Source organism: Amphiprion ocellaris, chromosome 10 (assembly GCF_022539595.1).
Source record: "Amphiprion ocellaris isolate individual 3 ecotype Okinawa chromosome 10, ASM2253959v1, whole genome shotgun sequence".
NCBI classification, from domain to species: Eukaryota; Metazoa; Chordata; class Actinopteri; family Pomacentridae; genus Amphiprion; species Amphiprion ocellaris.
This window is the reverse complement of record NC_072775.1, coordinates 34,692,293-34,707,120: the sequence shown is the minus strand read 5'-3', so window position 1 is coordinate 34,707,120 and position 14,828 is coordinate 34,692,293. Positions and strand designations below refer to the sequence as shown.

At 38.2% G+C, this 14,828-nt stretch overlaps 1 protein-coding gene across 1 annotated transcript in view; it reads left to right on the top strand.

Moving 5' to 3' along the window:
- The window catches only part of myo10 (myosin X), a 129,889-nt gene that overhangs the window by 62,542 nt on the left and 52,519 nt on the right, over nt 1-14,828 (top strand). The window contains exon 4 of the mRNA XM_055014180.1: nt 8,437-8,624. Within this exon, the coding sequence (XP_054870155.1) occupies nt 8,437-8,624 (188 nt within the window). The remainder of the gene's footprint in view (nt 1-8,436; nt 8,625-14,828) is intronic.

The following is a 14,828-nucleotide window of genomic DNA, read 5'->3' as shown; positions in this document are numbered from 1 at the left end:
AAAGGTATTTATTATTTAAAAAGACAGGCCAAAACTGTAAATAATGTCCACAGAAAAATCTATAATTGTATACAAATCTGACTTTAAAATTAGAACTTTTTTTTAAAAAACTGTATTTAAATCAATGATTTGCAGTCATTCAAACAAGAATTAATTATATCAAAGATTGAAAAAGAATTTTTTAATCTGTTTTTTAAACAGATTTACATCATTTTGTGCAACTTCAGACAATATCTAGTAATTTATTTTTTCTAAAATGTATGAATTTACATATTAGTTTAAAATGAATACACATAACTTCAGGGCAAATGTTATTTTTTAAATGTTGTTTAAATGATGTTTTTTGGGGGGGATCTCCAGTGTATGTATGTAACTTTGGTGGAAAAACGTGATGAGAAGCTGTAATTATTCAACGAATTCATGAGTAGTTTGACCAGATTATGTTAATTAAAGGTCCATTCAGCAGCTTTTTAGAGCCTCCTGGTGATTCATGGGTAAATTAAAACAGCATTTCATCAGTAAAGTCACGTTTTCCTGGAGGGAAACTTCACTCCAGACATAAGAAAAGCCTCCGGGTGAAGTCGGCCTTAACTCGATGAATTACCACCATTTGGACCCAATTAGATCCCCCTGTAGGTCCGTCCTGGTAACGGTTGCCGCGGCAGCAGCCTGGCTGGGAGCTAATTGGCTGTGACCCCTCCTCCTCCGACCACCACAAACCGACAGCGGTGTCGAATCCTCCGAACCAAACCGCCGAGGTGACGCAAGAAACTCAATACCTACGGGTTACAGTGTTTGTGTTTTAACCTGCTGGAGTCACGACAGTTTAATACATTCAAACACCAAAAAAACCCAATAAAAACACTAAATAAACCTCCAAAAACTCAACATCACAACGTCACAGAGACAGAATAGAGAAGTGGAAAAAGAAATGAACGATACGAACTGTAGATGTTTTTCCTCTTACATGCTTTTCATTGATTCCATATTTGTCCACTATCTGCTGTCTGTACACTGCCTGCAGTCCAACTGAAAAGCATCAAGAAATGCTGAATTTAGTATCAGTTTTTTTATACTTCTAAAAAACAGGCAAAGTTACCATAGAAAGATGAAAAATCAGAATAAAAAGATGCAAAATCATCAAAAAGTGGCAAAATTTCCACTAAAAGAATCAAAAACACCACAAAAAAGGTAAAATTTCCACAAAAGTACACAAAATCACCAAGAAAGATGCCGTATCATCACAAAACATGGTAAAGTTACTACAAAATGACGCAAAATCACCACAAAATGACGCAAAATCACCACAAAAAGACACAATCTCCACAAAAAAATGAGAAATCATCAAAGCAGTCAAAGATACCATAGAAAGACACAAAATCATCAAAGAAGAGACGGTACTTTTTGAATATTTTTAATTGCTTCCATTTTTGTCCACTATCTCCTCTCTGTACACTGCCTGCAGTTCAACCGAAAAGTCTCAGAATTTCTTGTCATTGGAGCGTTGGCCCCAGATGAGCCGGTCAGGACTTCTTGGTTTGCCAAGGATCTCGGAATTTTTGGACTTTTACAGAATCTATTCAATTTTAACCCTCGTGTCGTCCTGTGGGTCAAAATTGACCCATTTTAAGTTTGAAAATGTGGAAAAAATATATTTTCACAGTGAAACTTCTGATGTCCACATTTTCAACATTTTTGGGAAATCTTTGAACATTTTTGGTGGAAAAAAAGAAATGTTAAAAAAATCTTCTCAAGAACATTCACATAAAAATCAACCAAAATCCAGCGAATTTCACTGGATTTTTGTTGATTTTTATGTGAATGTTCTTAAAGAAAATATTAGAAGTTTTACTGATATATATAGGATTTTTTTGAAAGATTTTTACTTATTTTTTGAAAATATTTACAAGAATTTTCTTGCCAAATTTGGGGGATTTTTTTTTTTTAAATGAGGCTTTTAAGGGAAACTTTTAAGGAATTACTGGAATTTTTGCAAATTTTCAGAAATTTGGGGAATTTTTTTGCAGAATTTTTGGGGTTTTTTCAGACAAGGAAACAATATTTTTTGGTGCCCGTAAACAAAGACAACAGGAGGGTTAATGATTTATTTTCTGCACTTTTTAAAAATCAGACATGTAGAATAAAAAGATTGTGAGATTTTAACATTAGCTTTGGTGAAGTCGTAGTTGAACATTTAATTGGTTTTTCTGTCTGTCAGCTTTGCAGAATGGTCTCATTTTGCTTCATGGTCCCCAGAGGATGAATCTGTTGATGATCATTCGAAGCTAAATAGGTCGACTTTTATTCGGATTTCTTGCTGAACACACGGTTCTCTGTCAACGATTGAAACATTCTGCAGCCAACTAATCTGAGTCCCAATAACAGCTCCAGTTCACGTCTTGGCATCGAGTTTCTCCGATTCAGCAGATAACAGACAAACAGCAGATCTGTGGCCTGAAGTAAATCCTTTGCTCGGCATGATGTTTATTCAAAGGTGGCTGCCGACGGTGAAGCTGTCGAGCCGAAGGAGGCATCCAGAAAAATGAGACAGAACCTGGAGGGAAATGAAGACCAGGTGGAGAAGAAACGCCGAGAGGATCAGAAGGAAAAAAAAAAAAAACGGCTGAGCGACGGCAGGAAATGTACGAGCAGGGGGGGGAAGTTTCTGAGTTACATCTGTTCCAGCCGCTTGGGTTTAATATCGCTGCTGACGGACACGAAAAGACGGCTGCTCATGTTCGATGGGTTTTCTGAGGACATGAAACTGTCGACACGCAATAAAACGTGGAAACTGGAAGTGAAATGAATGAAAACATGGTTCCTAGCTGTCTTACAGGTGATAGAAATGATGTTGATTTGCTACCCAATCTGAAAGCAAAATGAGTTTGAATGTCAAACGTGACTCAGTATTCACCTCTGTGGACCACTATCAACCACCAAAAACCAACCGAGAATCAACACCGGCTAAATTCATTTAAATATCAACACTTGGACTCACCAGTATGTTGAATAATGAGCATCCTCAACTTCCTGTTCTAAAGATTCCCCTTAATTCAGCTGCTTATGTTCTTCATATCCTTAAAAAATTATCTAATTAATCACCAAACTGGTGGTGCAGTAGTGTTATAGTGTAGAAATATTGATTATTTTCCTGGAATAATGGGCAAAATGGATTCATGTCATCCCAAAACTAAAGTGCAATGTTGTTAAAAAATTTAAATACCTCGTGTTGCAGTTGTCTCAACCAATCGACCAAAAAGGAACGATTTAATCTCCATCAACTGCTTGTTTTTGGAGGACTGAGAGTCGCTAGAGTTGCTTCCATGAGGACTAAAGTTCTACATTAACGGCCTTTCTGCATTAATCTGTTATCCATAGCGGACTACCTGTGAACACCCCCGCGCTTTCTCAACTTTAAACCGGTCCAACCTAAAGGAGACTGCTGGGTCGATAATATAAAGATTTAGCATTAGCAATTAGCAGTTGACACCATATCTAAGCATCTCCATATTGAAGCTGCAGCCAACCAATGGCAGTCTGGACAGCTTTTTGTCAGAGTTGTCAATCACCGATCAAATCATCGTTAGCATAAATGAAGTGCAGTGGTCAGTTTTCCATTAGCTGATAGTTTATATCTGCGACAACCACTCAGCAATCCAAAAGTTGTAACCGTCGCCTTGTCTTGAGAACTCGACCGCTCACTGGAGGTCATTAATCATCACAGAAATCTTTGTCATGGTGCCCCTTTATTAGCTAAACGCCTTCTCTCTCCACAGTATTAAACACAGTAACAAAACTGCAATCTTTTGTCTAATTTAACGATAGAAGTACCAGTAAAGGTGTAATTCCACATGTTGATTTAATACTTTTTGATGTTTTATGCATGTCAAGGCCAAAAGTACAGCTTTGTTAGATTCCAATGGGTAAAAAGAGCACTGTTCTACTAGACTTCAGCTCAATTACAACGCATGACCTCTGCTTGGAGGTCATTAACTACCATCGAAGTCTTTGTCATGGTGCCCGTTGCTAGCTAAACTCCCACAATGCTCCCTGGTTATCATGAACTGTAGTCTGACTGATGCCTCCTCTGGTCTCTACAGTATTAAATGCAGCAACAAAACTGCGGTTTTTCATCTCATGAAACAGTAAAAATCTACAGTAACGTATGCTGATTTAGTTCTTTTTGATGTTTTATACGTGTCTTTTGAAATACAGCTTAGTTACGAGGTCCTATTAGGTTACACGAGCGCAGTTCTAGCAGATTTCAACATAAAAACAACACCTGAGCTCTGGCTGGTAGCATTAACAATCACAGAAGTCTCTGTCATGGTGCTCCTTCTCTATCTGAACTCAATGCTGTTTACTCGACAAAATGAGCTGTTCATAGTTTTATTAGGGGTTTAATCAGGGACCAGAGGGAGATTTTAAGGTTTAAATCTACCCTTTAGTGCTTTCTTTGCCGTCGTCTCAACGAACAATTGAAAAAACTAAAGACGTATCGCTGCTAACGGCCAAAACGCATCAACAGCAGTAAATCCTCTTGTTTATGAAAATCGATATCCACTCAGATAAGAAGGCACTTAAAGTCTTAAAGGCTCTCTAAGGGTTCCTTTATGCTTCATTTTCACACAAAATACCATATAAATGCAATATTGGTCAGACTTTCTAATTAGCAAATAAGCACTCAGCCTAATTTCCTGTCATTATGTTGTGTTATGTTTATTCCTAACGTTAGAAATAAGAGCGCTCTGCCAAAAACCACATCCTAATGACAGCTGAAGATGATAAAAGTCCCAGATTTTAAACTGATCAACGAATCCAAGAGCAATCTGTACAGCAGATTCCAGACAAATCTGTTTTTTTATGTCGGCGAGATAACCGGACGGGTAACAGATGGGTGGAGAACTTCTGCCAAAGTTTAATTAGTGAACCAAAAAAATGCTAAAAATTGAACAGAAACACTGAATAAAAGCACTCATGCCATAAAGTCTCGGTCAGATTCCAGGAATTCTTTCACTATGAATTAATTCAACCTGTTTCAGACCAAAAGAATAAAGAAACTCAACTCTAGCGGAGAGTTTTTGTAAAGTAAAGAGCGTTTTCTTCACATCTGTTAGCGATCAGGAAGGACAGCTTTGGCTAAAACCTCTGAAAAATGAAAGTGTCTTCCACACAGTGCTGATAATAACGAGAGAGTCTCCAGGAATGTGTGTGGTTTAATTCCAAAGCCACCAGATACAAGCTGTGGGAAAACAGCGACACATGATCCAACTGCTGGAACAAACGCTGCAAAGAAGAATTTTACTCTTTATGGAAAGAAAACAAAAAGCCTTTCAGGAGTTGAATCGTCTGAGGGTTTTTCCAGATTTTTACTGGTTTCAACAAAGCAGCGGCTGAACAGAGGCGATCAGCAGGTTAATCGTGTTGTAATCTGAGTTCCTCTACGTTCACAGAAAGTGGAGCAGCAGCTGCAGTCTGTCAGCAGACGCTTGTTCAAATAAAACCGGCGTCTCGTGAGAGAGATTCTGCTTCGTGACGAAACAACCGAAACAAACCGAGCTGGAAAAGTCTTTACGCAGAGCTGCTTCTTTATCCTCCGGGGAGCTTTTCCTCACAGCGCCGTGAATTTTTACCGTCACATTGTACAGACGCATCATCAGAAATTTAATAAGATGGAAAAAAAATAGTGGAATGCTGCAACATTCAAAAATGTTTGCAAATATTTGTTATTTTCTCAGTTTTCTACAGTTTAAATCAGAGAATGTAACAGTAAATACTATTTTTAGCAGTAAAATTGTCATTTTATAGTCGCACATAGAGAAATGGCAGATTATTATTTGTAAAAAATACAGATTTTTTATTTTTCAATATATAAATCAATACTTTTTTCTGAGATTTGACTCGATATTATAATACTGTAACCGAGAAATCTACAAAACAGCAATTTCAAGAATTATTTACCTTTTTTTATTCCTTTCAAATAAAATAATAAAGTATTTGTCAAATAATTAGATTTTTCACTGATTTACATAAATTTAAAATAGTGCATTTTTTTCTAATGTTGCAAAAGAACAAATTAGTGGTTTTTAAAATACAGACGATTTTTTATTTACAGTTTCCAAATATTTTGTAATAATTTAATAAATTAATTCATAATTAGTATAATTTTTTCACAATTTTTATATATATATATATATATATATATATATATATATACTGTACAGCGCAAAAGTATTTGCCCCCCTACAGGAATCTTCCAGTTTGACAGCACACTTTCTTTGACACTAAAAATTCTGAGATTATGTAAAAAAAAAAAAAGAAAACACAAACCTTGAAGTGACTTACATTTCCTTTTGTTTCTCCCTGTGCAGCGCTGCTCTGCTCCCAGAGCTCCTGCAACACGAGTCCTGCTCTGTAAACTACAGGCTGTGATGATCTGTGATGTTCCAGATCATCAAACTAATATTTATATTTATTTAATGTTAGACAGAGATAACACATAAAACACTAAATGCAGTTTTGAAATGATTTATTGAAGATTCATCAAAAACCTATAAAAAGTAATTGCTCATCTGAACCAAACAACTGGTTGGAACAGTTCTCTTTAGAACGTGCTGCTTTTTGAGACCCTTTAGCTGCTTCTCAATGAAGACAGGTTCTATTTAGTGATGTTTAGATTCAATAAGCCTGGCAGGAATCAGATGTGGTTGTGGACGGTGAAACTGAACCCAGATGATGAATGAATTTGCTCATCTGGTAGGTTGGTAGCGACCCATGTCTTCCACCTTTGTCTCATCCGTCCACAGGATGTTATCGCAGAAGTCTTGGAGTTCATCCAGAAGAACCTTTATGATCTTTTTGGTCAGTAGTGGTTTGATCCTTTAACTCTCCCATGGATCCATTTCCTCCCAGAGTCTTCCTTCTTGTGGAACCATGTAGATGGACCTTAACTGATTAGACATCAATGCTCTCTTGGAGAACTTTTGGTAGCTGGTATACTCGTGAAGGTTCTCCACTGTTCCATGTTTCTCTGTCTGTGGATAATGTCTCTCACTGTGGTTTTCTGTAGTCCCAGAGCTTCCGCAATGGCCTTGGAACTTTGGTCATTTGGCAGATTGGTAGCTCAGGGGAGCAATTAGTTTTTTCAATAGAGCAAGATGGAGTTTTCTGAATGCGAACAGACCTGATGTGCAACGAGGGAATTTCCTGCTGTTTTATTTATTATTATCACTTATTTCAACAAAGCTCTGGTGGACCAGAGAGGTGTTGTCAGGTGTGTGTGTGGAGGTGAGTGGGAGTTCAGAGGGTTATTGATGTGATGGGGGGCAGATGAAAAAAAAAAACAAGCGTGTGATAGAAAAATGAGAAAGAAGAACTGAGGGGTCCAGAAGCAGTCGGAGATTCCTGGGTGAGAGATGAATAAATGGAGTGTGTGTGTGTGTGTGTGTGTGTGTGTGTGTGTGTGTGTGTGTGTGTGTGTGTGTGTGTGTGTGTGTGTGTGTGTGTGTGTGTGTGTGTGTGTGTGTGTGTGTGTGTGTGTGTGTGTGTGCGTGTGTGTATTGGCTTCCATTGGAATCTGCAGAGGAGACAAGTGAGGCCACCAGTTGACGGCACAGCTGGTTACAATCACAGCAGCTCAAGACTGTACAACACTCACACACACACACACACACACACACACACACACACACACACACACACACACACACACACACACAAAGTCTGGTAGCCCCCGGGTTAAATTCCCAGTTGGACTAAATAATGCTAACTGCTAAAGCAGAGAGAAGCTTCGATGCAGCAAAAGTTCACGACAAAAACCTGCGAGAAAAACGACGACAGCTTTATGTTTGTTTCACTTTTTAACTCACTGAGGATTTATTTAAGCAAAAACCTACGAAATGCACTGATAGATGAGGTTTTTGCATCTTAAAGTTCAACATTTCTGAAGTTAAAAAAAATCAGTTTTCGGTCCATCAGGTCGGGGATTGGTGAATTGGTGATTTATTTCTTCACCCGTCAGTAGAGATGAACCCATTAATCAATTAGCTGTAAATGATTCTGTTAACAGTTCAGTTTAGTTTGATAATTCATTCCTCACATGAAGAGATGAAGATCTGGGGGAAGTTTTTCATGTGAAATGAATCCAAGCATCTCTGCAGTTCCAGGACTGAAACATGAATTAAAAGCTGCAGTTCCTCAAATGTCCACTGGAGGCTCCAGTCAATCCTCCATCGATCTCCATGTTAAAACGTCCAACTTTACAGCAGAAATGCTCCTTTTGTGGTCACTTTTACAGCTTTATTTGGTGGTTTTTAACTTTTCATGGTGAATTTGTGTCACTTTTTGGTCGTTTGACGTATTTTTATGGTTGTTTGAGGTGTGGAAACGACCGCATGTAGAAAATCACATGTATTGACTGTTATTTCCAATCCACAGACGTACATCGGCTCCATCCTGGCGGCGGTGAATCCCTACCAGCCGCTGCCCGGCCTCTACGACCGGCCGGCGGTGGAGCTCTACAGCCGCCACCACCTGGGAGAAATCTCACCACACATCTTCGCCGTCGCCAACGAGTGCTACCGCTCGCTGTGGAAGAGGCTGCAGAACCAGTGTGTCCTCATCAGGTGGGTGCTTCTTGTTGTTTGAAGGGTTTTAGAAGGTTTCTGAGGCAAACTTTAAAGCTGCGGTTGTGTAGTTTTGACCACTAGGGGGCAGAAAATCCCATGACTAGATGTGGATTACATCTGTTTTTGACTTTGACATCCAGGGTTTGTGCTCCGTCCTTGTCGGAGGTTGTTTCATGGAGCGGCCCTTTGAATGAACCTCCTCTGAAGGCTTTGATCCACTCTCAGGCCTGCTGGGCCTTTTGGCTGCAGCTCTGAGGATCCAGACGCTGCTGAACACACACCGCTATCTTTTCCTTCCTCACATCCTTCCTCTTTGATTCCAGCTGGACGACTTTCACGTCCGCCATCGTTTCATCTGACAGGCGGAGACGCTGGCTTCCCGCTGGCTTAAAAAAAACGAGATATTTTAGAAATGATAATATTTAAGCCCCGATTTAGCACCGAGCGGATGCAGCGTGTTGCGTTTGTCATCGTCGAGGTTTCCTGAATATGTGACTGGAGGTTGTTCTGGTGACAAAATAGTCAGAGGAAAGAGAATTATGTAAGAAGACCGAAGATATTTGAACAAGGAAATAAAATAAAATGACAAAACATTAGAAATGCAGCAGCATCTAAAAGGGTAGAAAAGCAATAAATAATAGTAATGAAATACGATAATGAAATATTGCACCTGAAAAGTGAAATGATGCTGTCCCCTGTTTATAATGTGTGCAGATAAAAGTCGATATGTTTGTAGCATGTAGCAGCTTCAGATCTCATCTTTCACTCACATTTTGCGCCTATATATATATATATATATATATATATATATATACATTTCCCCACTGTGGGAGTCAAGGCTGTCATATCGCATTACATCATATTGTATCACATCATATCGCATCAAATTGCATCTTACATTGCATCATATCGCATCATATCGTCGCATCAAATCACATTATATCGCATCATAATGTATTATAATGTATTCCATCATATATCTTATCATATCATATCTCCTCATGTGCTTCCAGAGGAAGCAGCAGTGCAGAGTTCGATCTGAGATGTTTCCATTCAGAGGAGGTTTATTTTCGTGTCTAACTTTGACACAGATGATTTTTTATTAATAACCACCTACAGAGGGACAATAAACTATCCAGTGACCCAGTTTTTATTGTGAAAACGATGGTCCATGCATCAGCAGCAGCTCTGCAGCCTCACCTCATGTCCGTCTTCTGTCCGCCACACAGTCGTCCTGTTGTTGCTGCAGGAAGTGGGTGGGAGGAACTGGTGTCGAGGCGTAAACACAAACACAACGCTGCACAAAGACGCCTTTCTGCTCGTCTCTGGGATCCTCTGCTGCCGTTTCCTTCCTCAAGAGACAGACTCTCCTCAGTTTATCAAACAGTGCGTCTACCGCAGGACAATTCAGAATGCAGCAGAAACACAAACATTTAACAACCTGGAACTTTCTGAACAGCAAACAGCTCAGCTCACTCTGGATCTTCTGGTTATTCTGAGCTGATTGTGTCAGAATCCAGCCGGGTTTAAACGGTCCCAGAATAAATGTTGTGGTGACGAAGCAGGACAGCAGGAGGCTTCTGATGAGTGCTGGAAAAAATTAAATAAATGGGAATCTGCCAGCAAGAATGTCAGAAAAAAACTCTTAGAAAAGTGGTTGATACTGTAATGTAATGTAAAAAATGGGGAAAATCTTTTTGGATCATGTGTCCTTTTGTCTTTTTGTGGTGATTTTCAGTCTTTTTGTTGTAACTTTACCATGTTTTGTGGTGATTTGGCGTCTTTCTTAGTGATTTTGTGGATTTTTGTGGAAATTACTTTTTTTGTGGTAATTTTGATTCTTTCAGTTGTAACTTTGCTTCTTTTTTGATGATTTTGTTTCTTTTTGTGGTGATTTTGTGTCTTTCTGTGGTAACTTTGCCAAATTTTTTGGATGATTTTGCAACTTTTCATCGTGATTTTGTGTCTTTCTGTGTTAGTTTTGCTTCTTTCTAAAATGATTTTGCATCTTTTTGTGGTAATTTCATTTCTTTTTGTGCAAACTTTACCTTTTTTGTTGTAATTTTGTGTTTGTCTTTGGTAGCTTTACCTCTTTTTTTGATGATTTTGCATGTTTTTGTTTTAACTTTGCCTCTTTTTTGATGATTTTGTGTCTTATTGTGGTGATTTAGCATCTTTTTGTGGTAACTCTACCTTGTTTTATGATGATTTGGCATTTTTCCTGGTGTTTTTGATTCTTTTAGTGGAAACTTTGCCTCTTTTTTTGATGATTTTGCATCTTTTTATTGTGGTTTTGTGTCTTTTTTTTTCGGAAACTACCTTTTTAGTGGTAATTTTGATTCTTTTTGTGGCAACTTTGCCACTTTTTTTGATGCTTTGCCTCTTTTTCGGTGAATTTGCCTCTTTTTCTGGTGATTTTCTGTCTTTCTATGGTACCTTTGTCTGTTTTTTGATGATTTTAGTGACTTTTGGTGAATTTATATCTTTCTATGGCAGCTTTACCTCTTTTTTTGGTACCTTTGCCTCTTTTTCAGGTGATTTTATGTCTTTCTTTGGTACCTTTGCCTCTTGTTTTATGGCTTTCTTCGTTGGCGGTTCTTTCAGGAGCCCAGTAGGGGAGCTTTTATTAAAATAAAAACGTGGAGCAGCGTTAATGAGCAGATGGTTTCCTCCTCCTCCTCCTCTGTCTGGCTCTGATTACCCACAATCCCCCTGAACTCCACCGGAGCTCCAGCCTGCAGATTTACGGCTCTGGTCGCCGTCGGTTACCGTGAAGCGATCCTCTGTTCAGGTTTACGACGGTCCGAGATGGTCTTTGAGACGCAGGACACGTAGACCAGCAGCTGGACTAAAAAGATCCTGGACCAGAACCAAGACTAAAGAGATCCTGGACCAGAACCACGACTTAGAGAGATCCTGGACCAGAACCACGACTTAGAGAGATCCTGGACCAGAACCACGACTTAGAGAGATCCTGGACCAGAACCACGACTTAGAGAGATCCTGGACTAGAACCAAGACTTAGAGAGATCCTGAACTAGAACCACGACTTAGAGAGATCCTGGACTAGAACCAACACTTAGAGAGATCCTGGACTAGAACCAACACTTAGAGAGATCCTGGACCAGAACCACGACTTAGAGAGATCCTGGACCAGAACCACGACTTAGAGAGATCCTGGACTAGAACCAAGACTTAGAGAGATCCTGGACTAGAACCACGACTTAGAGAGATCCTGGACTAGAACCAAGACTTAGAGAGATCCTGGACTAGAACCACGACTTAGAGAGATCCTGGACTAGAACGAAGACTTAGAGAGATCCTGGACCAAAACCACGACTTAGAGAGATCCTGGACTAGAACCAAGACTTAGAGAGATCCTGGACCAAAACCAAGACTTTATGAGATAAACCTGTAGGAGCTGGTAGAGGAGACCAGACCTAAAGAGATCCTAGACTAGAGGAGACCAGATCCACCTTCAGAGCTTTTACTGGAGTTTAAACCTTGTTTTAATCACTAAATGTTCAGATTCAACCCTTTCTCACTTATGGACGGGAAAAATCTGCAGCTTTTTCATGATTCTGCATCTTTTAGTGTTGATTTATGGTGACTTTGCCTCTTTCTGTAATGATTTTACATCTTTTTACGAGGATTTTGTCTCTTTGTGTGGTACTTTTGCCTCTTTTTGTGTTGCTTCTGTATCTGTTTGTGGTGATTTTGTCTTTTTTGGTAATTTTGCCTCTTTTTGTGTTCATTTTGTATTTTTTCATGGTACCTTCAGATGTTTTTGTGATGATTTTGGATATTTATTGTGATTTTGCTTCTCTTTTTGATGATTTTGCATCTTTTTCTGTTGGTTTTTTGTCTTTCTTGGTAATTTTGCCTCTTTTTTTAGTGATTTTGTGTCTTTTCCTGGTACCTTCCGATCTTTTTGTGATGATTTCGGATTTTTGTAGTGATTTTGCTTCTCTTTATGATGATTTTGCATCTTTTTGTGTTGGTTTTGTGTCTTTTTGTGGTGATTTTGTGTGTTTTTATGGAAATTTTGTGCCTTTTCGTGGCATATTTGGATAATTTTGTGATGATTTGGGATTTTTGTTGTGATTTTGCTTCTTTTTATGATGTTTTTACGTCTTTTTGTGGTGTTTTTTTGTATTTTTATGGTAACATTGCTGCTTTCTGTGATGATTTGGCATCTTTTCTTGTGACTGAGTATTTTTGTGATGATTTTGCCTGTTTTTTGTGTCTTTTCGTGGTGACTTTGACTTATTTATGGTGATTTTATGTCTTTTTTTGGTCATTTTGCCTCTTTTTGTGGAGATTTTATCTATTTTTGTGGTGTATTTGGATCTCTTTATGATGATTTTGCATCTTTTTGTGGACATTTTGTGTATTTTTGTGGTAACTTCCTGTTTTTGTACTGATTTTTTGTTGTCCTGCAGTAACTTTGCCTCTTGTCATGATGATTTTGCCTTTTTTTTGTCTTGATGTTTTATCTTTTCGTGGTGACTTTGACTCTTTTTGTGTTGGTTTTCTGTCTTTTTGTTCATTTAGTCTGTTTTTATGATGATTTTGCATCTTTTTATGGTTATTCTGTCTCCATTTGCATTAGTTTTGCATCTCAGTTAACCTCTTGCTGCTCATTTAATGTCTTTGTGTTCATTTTGCATCTCTTTCTCATCAGATTGAGCCTTCTTTGCGACTCTTTGCAGCCATTTTGCATCCGGAGGTGATTTTTTATCCCTTGTTTGCGTTGAATCAGAATGTGTTTGTGTTCATTTCTGGTGTTTTTGTGCATCGTTGGGGTCGTTTTAGGTCATTTTGAGTCTCTTTGCTGTTGTTTTGTCTCTTTAAACGGTGTTTGGAGCCGAGTAAATGTGATCAACTTATTATCTTCTACCTGCGACAGACTTTTTATTGACAGAAGTTCAGATTTCGTGGCTGTTTCTGGTTTAACCTCCTGCCTTTCTGCCCAAAACATCCCAGATTTGATTAAAAGTCAGAGTTTGTCAGGTTATTATCCAGTAAAAACCCCCAGATCTGCTGCCCCGGAGGTCAGACCCAGCTGGGGTAATTACTGAGGCATGTGGGGTCAGAAACAGAGAAACCCTGGGAGGTTTTCTTCTGCTGGATTCAGATCCACGATTTTACCGCCAACAAACCAAGGAATCGGCCACGACAAACATATAAATCCACATCAGATGAGCTAAAAATGAGCTTTTCTGGTTTGTGTCTTCATTATTGTGCGTTTTTGTTCAGTTAGAGATCATTTCCTGATTTGTTGGAGCTTCTTTCGATGTTTTTTCAGGGAAAAATGCAGGAAAACTGATATTTTTGGTCATTTTGTGCCTTATTTTTCTAGTTTTCTGTCTGTTTTTGATGTTTTGTGTCATTTTACATCAGTTTTGTGGTTTTTTTTTGTCTTTGGGACAGTTTTTTTCTCATTATGGTCATTTTGATTGTTGTTTTTGTCATTTTACTTCTTACTTTACTTGTTTTATCTCTGTTTTTGGCGTTTCTTGTCTCATTTTTCTTGTTTTCTGTGATTTTGTCTCATTTTGTTTGTTTTTTTTGGTCTCATTTATTTGATGTGTCTAAATTTAGGAATTTTGTGCCTCGTTTTTCTAGTTTTCTGTCTGTTTTTTCAAGTTTTGTGCTCGTCTTTGTCATTTATTTATCTCCCTTCTGTCATTTTGCATCAGTTTTGTTAGTGTTTTGTTTGTCTTTGGGACCATTTTTTTGTCATTGTGGTCATTTTGATTGTTGTTTTTCTCATTTTACTTCTTACTTTACTTGTTTTATGTCTGTTTTTGGTGTTTCTTGTCTCATTTCTCTTGTTTTCTGTGATTTTTGTATCATTTTCTTTGGCTTTGCGTCTGGATTTAGGCATTGTCTGTCATGTTTTTCTTGTTTTGGTTCTGGTTTTTGTCATTTTGCGTCTCATTTCTCTTGTTTTGTGTGTCTGAATTTAGGCATTTGGTTTCTTGTTTTTGTGGTTTAACGTATTTTTTGTGTGTTTTGTTAGTCTTGTGTTTGTCATTATGGTCAATTTGATTATTGTTTTTCTCATTTTACTTCATACTTTACTTGTTTTTAGTGTTTCTTGTCTCATCCATCTTATTTTATATCTTTTTTTATATATATTTTTTGGCTTTACGTCTGGATTCAGGCATTTTCTGTCTTGTTTTTCTTGTTTTGTAC